Below are 11647 nucleotides of genomic sequence, written 5' to 3' on the forward strand. Positions count from 1 at the left end.
CCAATGTCCAAATTCTTATCCCATTGAAGTCATTAGTTCTGCCACTGACTTCAATGGGATCAAGATTTGGCTCATAATGTAGCCGTCCAGATATATAAATGGCTATGTCTGTACATTGAAATTAAAGTAACATAACATGTAATAATTTAAAAAATACTATGTATATGCAAGAGGGCGGTTGTTGTAGGAAATAAAACATCTTTCTCCAATCCTCCCCCTTCCTGGGGTAAATATTTGGAAGATTATAACCATAATATTGTATGCATGTTTTTCATTTGATCCGTGCTTCCTTCATAAAACTTATAGAATACATGGAGCCCTTACTTTGCCAATGAAAAATAGGTCTATATTACAGTAACTCCCCTCTAGGGTTTTTATAATAAAATTAATAACTCCAAAAATATGGTGGATTCTGAAGAACTGGATAACTTTCAGTTAAAAGGTTTCCTCAGTTTACCTGATTCAGTACAAATGTAGAAACTGGCTGCTTCTTTTTTTTTTTTTTTTTTTTTCCCTTCCCCTTTTGGTATGATGCTTAGAAATCAGATTTTCTTGAATGGGATTCATTTTGTGCCATGGAGGAAAAAGGCAAATGTTTTTCAATTAAAATGTTAATCCTGCCTTGAAAAGGTCTAAAACCTTATCTTTCAGGGTGAGTTACTATAATATTTTTTTTTCCCTTGCTTTGAGACTCTGATCTAAGCATGGTATTATAAAAATGCCAAACATTTGGATCACTTTGTATTTAAGTGATATTTTTGACCTTTCCACTCACCCACCTCAAATAACATTTTTTGGGGATGGGGAACAGGAACTCCTCCCCCCCCCCCATGGACTTGCACCCTCTTATGCAAAGGACCCGACCGTCCTTGGCCATAATATTGCTATTACGATACTAAATTCATGACCTTTGTATTTAAGGCTTTGCACAAATCCAGCTTTTGATCTCGTATTGAGATTGGTGTAGGCCACTCACGTGTCATACTAATCATTTTATTGTGGTTAAAATATATCTGAATTCTGATTTAATGAGGCACATGTGTTGTGAACGACAATATACTCTCTGAAGTTGAAATGGCAGGTGTCATAGAATGTTCTGGGGGTTACGTGCTGTTTCCGTGGAGATGTAGGATGCAAGTTTCAGAAGCTATCTTGGAGAGACTTTATTAGTAGGCAGAGGGGAGTCTGCTTGTGGTCTAGGCTGCCACCGGAGTCTAATACCTAGCCTAAAAGGACTCTCTCTGTTCCAGAGAGAGAACGGCAGATCAATGTGCACGTCTGTCTATATGCTACCAAATGGTAGCATACCAGGAGTGGGTAGAATAATCCAAAAGTTAAGATGTGTAATAAGGAAATAGTTCCCTGAATTTATTTTGTTGTTGTTGTCTTATCTGAGTGTTGTTTTTCTTAATATTTGTTTTTATTTTGTTCAAAACCTTTTAAACTTGCTTTTCTTTACAGTATCTTCAAACAGCTCAATAACAAGGTTTATACTAAAAATATAATCTTTTTGTTTTCTCCTATATCATGGGGAGTTTGTTTTATTTTAAATGGGCTCTTCCGTCGCTCTTACTATCTGACTTGTCTGAACTGTTTGAATTCAAAGCACACTGCTTGTTTTACAAGTTGGGGTCCAGAGAGACCATTGTTAAGCCCAGAAATTGTAAAATAGTTAAGGGGCAATTCAGTGGCATTGTCTTTTCCTATAATAAAGTGATCCACTGAATTGTATTTTATGTCTGGCTGATTTTGTAGAGATCCAGTATTGTATCTGCTAGAACTTATTCAGTATTTCCTTTGAGTATTCAGACATATCCAGGGTCTTTCAAATTCCAAGGTTGGACAGATGCATATTAAAACGCCTTTTAATTTATTTCATAAACCTTTCTTTATCTTAAATTAGCATCTTTATTGAACAACATTACCAGTGGCTGCCTCTTTTACTTAAAACACCAAAAAACTGTTCTTTTTTTTTCCTTGTGTTTAGTGTCACGTGCGCATTCAGGGGCTTTGAATGGCAGTGATGTAATTTCAAGAGAGGACCATGAATTGGAAACTGAAAAGCTAGAATTAGAAATTCAGCAGTGCAAAGAAATGATCAAAACTCAGCAACAACTATTACAGGTCGGAATCTTTTTTTTAAACTGTGCTTTCTTCTCTTCCTCCCTTCTTCGGGTAGGAATTGAAGCATCACTCTAATGATGCCTTTTTATATTTGGGTGTTCCTGTTTTTGATAACTGTGGAGGCTGGAGCAGAGGGAGAGGGGATGTGACTTTCACCTTGGCAAACAGTATTTTGTTGTGAAGTTAGCACATACAGGGCTTGTCTACATTACGCCCTGGATTGATGGGCAGCAATTGATCCAGTGGGGGTCGATTGATTTATGTCTAGTCTAGACGTGATAAATCAACCGAGTGCTCTCCCGTCGACTCGGGTACTCCACCAGGGCGAAAGGCGCAGGTGGAGTCAACGGAATAGCGCCAGCTGTCGACTTAGCTCAGTGAAGACACTGCAGTAAGTAGATCTAAGTACATTGACTTCAGCTACGTGAATAATGTAGTTGAAGTTGTGTAACTTAGATTGATCTCCGCCCCCTCCCCAGTGTAGACCAGGCCATAGAAGGAGAAACTGCAGAAGGCAACAAAGTTTAGCAACCTATTCAGAAAGTTTATCTCATCTACTTTCCATAGCTTTTTGAATAGGATGCTAAACTTCTTTGTTTGCCTTCTGCAGCTTTTCCTTCCACGCTTCCTAATTCCCTGTGCCAGTGGCCCATTTATGACCAAGCCTGATTGTCTTTCATGTAATAAACTTTTGCTGGCATCTAAATCTAAACGTGTAAAAACATATTTTAAGTCTAAATAGTGATTTCTGAATAACATTTCTGACTTTTGTTCCTTGTATCTGCAGCAGCAGCTTATGTCTCCATGTGATGATGATGATGATGATACCTCTGTGTTACTACAGGACTGTTATTTGTTGGAAGAAAGAGAGCGCCTCCAGGAAGAATGGAAACTATTTAGAGAACAAAAAAAGAACTTTGAGAGAGAGCGAAGAAGTTTTACAGAAGCTGCTATTAGATTAGGACTTGAGGTATTCAAAAGGGATGGTATCTTTATGGGCCTTTGATCTTTAATACTGAAGAGTAGCCAGTCTTGTAATCTTAGTAAGCGGAAAAACTTAGCCAATGTTGAAAGTATGCCTTTGTGAGTATTGTTATCCCTTTGCTATTGTCTTTCTATTGGAAGGATCTCTCTCTCTCCTCTGCCGTATCTTGTAAACCATGTGATGAAGGACTGCTGACAATATGATGGATCACTCTGTTCGCCCATAGTAGAAATGTACTACATTTTGTACACAGACATTGGCAAATACAGTTGCTTGACCTGGGATAACTGATTTTCTATTTCTTTTTATAAGCTTAAGCCAAGATTTTCAAATATCTGCACGTGTGCTTTTGAAAACAAGTTAATTTATTTAGGTATCTAAATAGAGACTTAGGAACCTAACTTTAAGCATTCTATTATTATTATTTATTTATTATTCATTTAGATTTTGGCCTTAGACTTTATCTATAGGTACATACATAGCACTGATTCACATTGCATCAATATTTTTCAGTTCCAGTAAGACTTTATAAAATTCTCCACATTTTCACTTTTCTTAGAAAAATATTTTAATAAGATTGTGAGAGTATATAGGATGTACTCTTAAACTGTCACAGGAATATTGCTAAATTTAACCAGATGTGTCTAAACTTATAGTCCAGATTGCAGCATCACTGTAATTACCCATGTATCAGTTTGCTATTGCTTCTCCTCTTATGCTTTTAATACTGCATCTTTACTTGATCTATGTAGATCTTTGTGAAAAATTTGCAGCAGCCCTTGAGCTTAGAGGCGGGGTTTGTTGTGTCTCCTTTGAACATAAGAGGAAGAATTTCGAACAATGGGGAAACTTGCTCCCTTGCCCTCACATCCTGTCTCTCCCTTCCTTGGTACCTCCTGTTTGTTTGATCTCTTAAGAGGTACAGGGACTGTCTCCTCCCCATCCTGCTGCCATCTGGATTTTTGAGGACTGCCTGACATTGACATCACTTCTCCCCTCCCTTGTTTACAAAGTCACATGAAAGGGAAACCCTCATTCTTCCCTCTTGGATTTGGGTGGGAGTAGTCAGGAGTACTTTCCAGCTCTTTTTTTCTCTTCCCAGAAGGCACTTGGAGTTGCAAGATGATCAGTACCGTAGTATTGTAGTGGAGGGTAAACAGCGTTTACCCACTTCTTGTTGGGGGAATGTGGAGTTGAGTTTAGGTTAGTTTACCAATTTATTTATTTTTACCTTTACGCCACTGAGCCGTAGTCGTGTCTAGCAGCTGCACAGAAGGTCGGTTTAGCGTCTGACTGGTAGTTTCCTGGCCAAAAGCTCTAAGGTAAAGTGAGAGACGCTTGCAAGGACCTTTATACTACATTCTTCTGAGCTAAACAATGGGGTTCAATTTGCAAACACCCTTGCCATTTGATCCTTTCAGGGCTCCTGAATGTTAAACTGCCCACTTTTTCAATATATGAATGAACTTCACTTTATGATTTTTCATGCAAAGCAAATCAATCCGTATAAACCTACCACTTTCTGTACAGAATATAAGTTTACATTTCTCTTTTCAGAGAAAGGCATTTGAAGAAGATAGAGGAGCTTGGCTGAAACAACAGTTTTTGAGCATGACTTCTGATCACAAGAACTCAGAACATGTGAAAACTCAAAGTGCCTACTCAGGAAGCAAGTATTTAACTCGCTAACTTTTTTATGACAGGTTTTAGAGTAGCAGCCGTGTTAGTCTATATTCGCAAAAAGAAAAGGAGTACTTGTGGCACCTTAGAGACTAACAAATTTATTTGAGCATAAGCTTTCGTGAACTACAGCTCACTTCATCGGATGCATTAGGTGGAAAATACAGTGGGGAGATTTATTTACACACACACATACACACACACACACACACACACACACAGAGAGAGAGAGAACATGAAACAATGGGTTTTATCATACACACTGTAAGGAGAGTGATCACTTAAGATGAGCCATCACCAGCAGGAGGGGGGGGAAGAAGGAAAACCTTTCATGGTGACAAGCAAGGTGGGCCATTTCCAGCAGTTAACAAGAACATCTGAGGAACAGTGGGGGGTGGGAGAAATAACATGGGGAAATAGGTTTTCCAAAGTAAAACTTTCATGGTGACAAGCAAGGTGGGCCATTTGAAAGGTTTTCCTCCTCCCCCCCCTCTCCCCCCCCCCCCCCCGCTGGCGATGGCTCATCTTAAGTGATCACTCTCCTTACAGTGTGTATGATAAAACCCATTGTTTCATGTTCTCTGTGTGTGTGTGTGTGTGTATATAAATCTCCCCTCTGTATTTTCCACCAAATGCATCCGATGAAGTGAGCTGTAGCTCACAAAAGCTTATGCTCAAATAAATTTGTTAGTCTCTAAGATGCCACAAGTACTCAACTTTTTTATAAATTTCATAAAACTATTATAACGTTTTATTTTCTCTCTCTCAGCGGGAAGATACATACACAAGGAAATGGAGACTTTCTAAGTATAAAGAGAATTCATGATATCGTATAAAAAACATTAAAAATCTATGTGCAGGTCAGGGTTGCTAGGCTCTCTTGGTAGTTCACCTAAGAAGGGAATCCTGATGATCCAGTCATGGCTACATGATAAACCCCTTTTTGAGAGGGGACCTGTTGAATGTCAATTATATAACAGAACTCTTAGCATTAAATAGCATGTTTAATTAGTGAATCAAATGGGAGGCACTGTGAATATTGATAAGAACAGAAAAATAAGATGACATGTGGACAGCTGAAGAGATTAGAAATAAGGGTAGGAACTGGAAGCATCATCCTGGAAATATTTGTATCTAAGAGAGAACCCAAAACATAGCTATTCAATGGAAAAGAAGCAACTTGGAAAACCATAGTAGTGAAAGCGATGCTAGTGATGGTAATAAAAAGGAAGTTGGCTGAATACGGCCATAATTCCAATGCTATATCATCTGCAGTGTGATTTGGGATGATTATCACTTTCTTTGGAAACCAATTGAAAATATTTGTGGCTATTATGGTACAAAGATTTTTTTTTCTAACATTCATAATTCTGGAATATGTAATTTTCATATCCCATCATAAACACAGAATTAACACTTGAAAACTTGCTTCGTTTCCTGTGATTTTTTTCAGCCTTTTATCAGTGTTAGATACTTTTTTTTTTTTTCACTTCCAAATTTGCACATGCACAGTTTAGTTTGCACCCTTGAGCACAGGTTACTCTGCTTTTTCTCTTTAAAAAAAAAAAAATCGTTAAATGAATCGTGATCCTGGAAGCCAACATTTAAACATAAATATGAGCTAACAACTGGCACCTAAAGATAGACACTTAAGTAAATATGGTCAGAAGATAAAGCGACTTTCCTCCTCCACTCCAGTGCCACTCTGCTGCTCCTTCCAATGTTCAGCACCCCTGGTCTTGCTGTAGACCTCTCTCTACATGGAATTATTTTCCTTAGTATGAAACGTTTTATGTTTAGGGACAGAATTAAGATTATTTGGGTGCTGTCATTAAAAAAAAAATAAAATGTTTTATTGGTGTCAGACTTGTGTGCTATAGCATTTGTGATGTTTTCATACTTGCGGATTTTTGTGTGTGTGTATGTTAAGTGCATTTTAAGAGAGAATGTAGCATTTAACAGCCCAGCCTGCAGCTTAGATTTGATGGTATGTAAGAATATAAAAATTAAAGAATTCCTTTGTCATGTAAAGGATCACCATCTTGATATAATGCCATTTGGATACTTTTACATAATGGTTATCATTAGAATGATTTTTTAAAAATCTATCTATTTTTACTTTAGTTTTATGGCTTTGTTACGTTACACTCCAAAGTACTATAACCTTACAGGAAGTGCCATGTAATACTGAATAATTCTGCTTGCCCACCTTTTTGAAGCCTTTTCAAATCTAAAAATGAAAAGGAATTACAGGGCCCTGATCCAACTCCCATTGTAGTTAATGCAGATCTTCTCATTCACTTAAATGAGGGACTAAAATAGAAAGTGCTAAGCAATGTTATCTATTCAGTTTAATTTCTTTTGGACTTTGGGCTAGTTGATGAGCTTTCATATTGACATAAGTGACTTTTGCATGGGTGTTGCCAGGTTTCCTGGACTCTAAAGTAATTCTTGAATCAATTGAAATAAGGTTTGCTAAACAAGAAGTAAAAACCTGATCCGGAAGACACTCATATGAGTATCTTTAAACACATGAATAGTGCCATTGACTACAGTGTGACTATTTGTATTCAGATTTTTTTGTTTTCAAGTTAAATATTTACAAAAACAAAAGACAGCATCTATACTGATTTCAACATCATTTTTAGTCCAATACATCCAATAATAATGAAGGCTAAGATTATATCGCAGAGGTTGCGGGGACCCTGCAGGTTCCCAGACGCCGCTGGCCTCAGAGAGACCCCAGAGCTGCTCAGTGGCAGCTCCCCACCTGCTGCCACTGGCAAGGGATTCCCCCTTCCCCCTCCATCTCCTAGCCTAACAGGGCAGCGGGGAACCCCTCCCAGCCACTGGGCAATGGGGTCCCTGTAGCTCCCAGCCACAGTGGGGAGAGAGTAGGGGCGCAGCAGGGTGCTGGACTCCCCTCCCTCCCCGTTTTGCCTGGGGATGTTTTTAGTAAAAGTCAGGGACAGGTCACGGCTTCCTTGATTTTTTTTTTGTATACTGCCTGTGACCTGTCCCTGACTTTTACTAAAAACATCCGTGACAGAATTGTAGCCTTAATAATAATGAATGTGCATATTATTTTTTTTATTATTGGGAGACTATAAGAGTCATGGAAGAATTCCTCTCTAGATACTTTTCATAACTACATTGTTGTGTAATAACATACTTGTATGTCTTGCAGGTTCTGACCCAGACAATCAGTTATTGAACTTCAGGTCTCGGCAAAAGAAACCTCACTGTTTGCCTACTGTACCTCCTTCAGAGGAACTTTGCCAGACAATTCAGCATATCCCACATAACAGGTATCTGAAATTATATCACCCATCATTACTTTTATAGTGTGTGTGTGAACTGCTCGGCTGGAGTAGTAGTGATTAGAGAAAGGGACCATAGCTTGTGAAAGTTCTGAACTAAACATTGACAAGAGTTACTGTGGAATATATTATTTAGCATAATTATTATACAACTTTCAACCACTATCAAAACAATTGTTCTACTTATATTTGCAAAGGGCAATATTAGTCACACTTAAACTTTCTCTTTCCAGCAATTCGAGTGTTGTATTGAATAAAACTACTGAAGACAGTAAGCCAAAGCAATGGAAGGGACTCAGCAAAGCAGAAACTGAATAATGCATCAAGACCTCGGTCACAGAAGATTTCTAAAGTTCATGTTCTCTGTTATCTATATAAACTGCCTTAGACTTTCTAGGGTTGTCTGCTGTCTTTTGTTAAATAAATGTGTCCATAAACTTTTCTTTCTAAGGTGAAACAGGGTGTTATGGGTTTGATCATGCTTTCAGTGAGCTAAGAGATGAAATGAGTTGCAGTGTGTGGGTGTGACTTTTTATTTTTTTTTAAACAATTTCTTGCCCCTTCTTTGTCTGCAACTTTTGAAAGATAGGGTTTTTTGTTTTTTTTTAATAAAAAGAAAAAGCTTTGGATATTCTAGTAACACAGTCAGATTCTGTGAATAAAGGAATGTATGAGTTGGGTTGGGTTTTTTCGGGGGTGGGGGTTGTAAATGAAACACTGGAACCTTAATGTTTCTCCATCGCAGACAAAGGTAGCACTTTTAGGAATTGTTAAATTATTGTAAATGTACATTTATATCAAGTGTAGCTAGCATTGAAACTTTTGTCTCAACTTGAATGTACAGTATACTGTAGATTTTTAACAAAGCAAGTTATATATTTATTAAGTCATGTGACTTGGAAGTACCTCTTTCATAGCTTTCCAATGATTAAAGTGCAAGATCTTTATATGTTTGTAAATAGACAATATAAATGATTCTGCTAAGATGCCATAAAATGAAACATGCATCTATTATCATAGTATTTTACATGCCAATTTAAGCTGATTTTATAGTGATATTCTGTTTACAGATGTGTTAGGACTGTAATTGTTTCAGTCAAGAATCAAATTCTTTGAACATAACTGGACAATAAATGTGCAAAGTATATTCTAAGAAATGTATTCCAATATGTTATGTGCATTCAATTTTGGAAGTCCAGCATGATCTTTTTGTATTAACCAATTGTAAGCCGTCATGGACCTACATCAACAAATTTAGATGGTGTGTTTTTCTTTTTAATGGACTTGAGTTACTTTGGCCTTGACTTAAGGAAATCCATTTTGATCATAAGTCCATGAAGAGGCCATATATAAGGGAGAGGTTTTAGCGAAAGGGTAGGTAGAGATAAAAATAAAAATTTTCAGTGTGGAAGGGAGGGTGGAAAAATATAATATGACAGAATTATGAAACTATGTAAGAGATAAAAGGGACAGGATTCAACTTGACCGGGATTCAACTTGACCTTCAACTTGAGGTACCAACAGCAAAACATTTAGTGTCTTCTCTGATTGTTTTCATTTTGTGACCTCACTTCTCCATTTGGAGCTTCCATAGCTCTTTCATATTAAGGTACTTTACTGAGGCATATGCCATAAATACTGCTACAGAACCACAACTGTTATGATCACAGGAAAAAAATTTCTGAGTTAGCTGATTTATTTTGAAGGGACAAACGGAGACAGTCAAGGTTGCTATTGGGTAAAAATGTTTCCATTCCTTCCCGGTACAGTAGTCCAGAGCAGGATAGCATTGTTAAGATGTTAATGGCATTTAGGCTTCTCTGCATAAATAGTTTACCAGTAGAATGTATTGCTTCTAGCCCTGTGCTTTAGGTTCCTATGCCTAAAATCAGCATCTAATGAAACAGATCTATAGATGTTTTGTGAAGGCACTGCTGCTTTGCAGAGTTAAATTGCAGAGTCTTCCTTTTTTGTGCCAAGAAAGCCCTGGGGTCCTTAATTGTCATTTGTCATCTCTCTTCTTTGGACATGGTCTCTGTAATTTTATTCGTTTTGGTTTTTTAAAGTGTGCCTCCTCTTTGGTCCAAGTACAATCAATATATTTCAGCACCAAATTATCATTTATCTAAGTCAAAACCCTTGCACCCCCAAACCAGTATGAATGTAACCACTCTTTGGTCACTGTCGTGTGTATATGTTCATGCACATGTGCCTGCCCAACCCCTTCAGAGAGAGTCTGAGAAAACTGTGCCTCTGTCAGACTAAGGGCTGGGAATGAACTCCAGTATTAAGAGCCCTCAGTGCCACTGTCTCTGTCTCCTTCAAACCTGGGTGCAGTTGGCTCAGGTGACTCAGTTGATCTCAACTGCTGTGGTATCAGGTGGGAAGGGAGGGGAAGAAGAGGTCACTAAAGGAGCCGAGATGAACACCGCTGGAACTTTCCTGGTCAATCCAAAACCTCCAGTTCAACCAGAAATGAATTGGAAGCCAGTATAAACTCCAGAGCTCAGGTATAATATCTCTGGCATGAAGCGCTCTTAAGGATGCAGGCAGCCACATGCATTGTGAATTTTGGTCTTCCTAGAGAAGGTTCAAGGCCTGTTAGCCATTCAGATTGTCTTAATGCCATAGGTATTTCAAAATAACAGCATCTTTAACAATATAGTTCTTGATTTTCTATTCCCAATTAATCAATGTGAGTTTGAGCCATTTCCTCTACTGAAATTGAATAACAGTACCCACTGTTAAACTTTGCTTTAAGCCACTGGATTATGATCAACCGTCATAACTTCAATGGGCAGAACTTGGCCCGGTCAATTTATGCTCTCAGGCATTCCATTAGATAAAGAACATATTCAAAGCTGTAAAAATCTCTCAACAGGGAGGAAGGAATGTGCTAGGAGTTTAAAGTCACAAATAGAATTCTTATTCTATATTCATATAATAGTTTGATTATTCAAGCTCCTTAAGACTGGTGATTCCAGTATGCCACTAGGTGCTGCTGCTGTTTTAAATTAATTAAATGGTGTTCTGTATATGATGATACATTGGGAAGCTTAGTCAGTTTCCTGTTAAAGAACTTCATTGGACTCCCATACTTGATATTACAGATTTTTTGGGGGGTAATAAAATGATTTTGGAGGACTAAAGTGTTGCTCATTCATCAAATTTCTTGTGCTTATTGAATAGTAGTAACTGGAGGCTGTCTGTAGTAATTTGCTTACTAGGGAAAAACCTCTGAACAATGCAAACTTGTAATTTTAATGCCTCCATGAAAGCAGGTTGTGTTGCAAGCATGTATGGCAACTGAGGCACACGGTGGTGAACTGGTAGGCCAATTTTTGAGTTCTGCCAACATGGACAGTATCCTGTAACTGTAAAGCTATAATCAGTCTTGCAGAATCTGGGCTAGTGTATGTGTAATGGTCACAGATCTGCTATGTGTTAATGTACAAATACTGATCTGTAATAAGTGTATGAATATTGGAGGTGACCTGGTCAGTGAGGTAAAGTTGCTGTATATTGATGGTGGTTTATT

At 37.9% G+C, this 11647-nt stretch overlaps 1 protein-coding gene across 7 annotated transcripts in view; it reads left to right on the forward strand.

The window, feature by feature from the left end:
* The window catches only part of LOC119860637 (SSX family member 2 interacting protein), a 39146-nt gene extending 29877 nt beyond the window's left edge, over positions 1 to 9269 (forward strand). For 3 of the 7 annotated variants that reach the window (XM_038414620.2, XM_043490839.1, XM_038414621.2), the window contains exons 11-15: positions 1988 to 2124; positions 2912 to 3094; positions 4667 to 4778; positions 7977 to 8097; positions 8343 to 9269. In XM_038414620.2, coding sequence (XP_038270548.1) covers positions 1988 to 2124; positions 2912 to 3094; positions 4667 to 4778; positions 7977 to 8097; positions 8343 to 8427 — 638 coding nt within the window. In that variant the 3' untranslated portion in view covers positions 8428 to 9269. Of the gene's footprint in view, positions 1 to 1987; positions 2125 to 2911; positions 3095 to 4666; positions 4800 to 5508; positions 7767 to 7976; positions 8098 to 8342 lie in introns of those variants that run through there. The other 4 variants (XM_038414622.2, XM_038414624.2, XM_043490841.1 and 1 more) reach the window with 4 other exon arrangements.
* Positions 9270 to 11647: the final 2378 nt, after the last annotated feature.

The sequence above is a fragment of the Dermochelys coriacea genome, chromosome 8 (assembly GCF_009764565.3).
Source record: "Dermochelys coriacea isolate rDerCor1 chromosome 8, rDerCor1.pri.v4, whole genome shotgun sequence".
In the NCBI taxonomy this organism is placed as follows: domain Eukaryota; kingdom Metazoa; phylum Chordata; order Testudines; family Dermochelyidae; genus Dermochelys; species Dermochelys coriacea.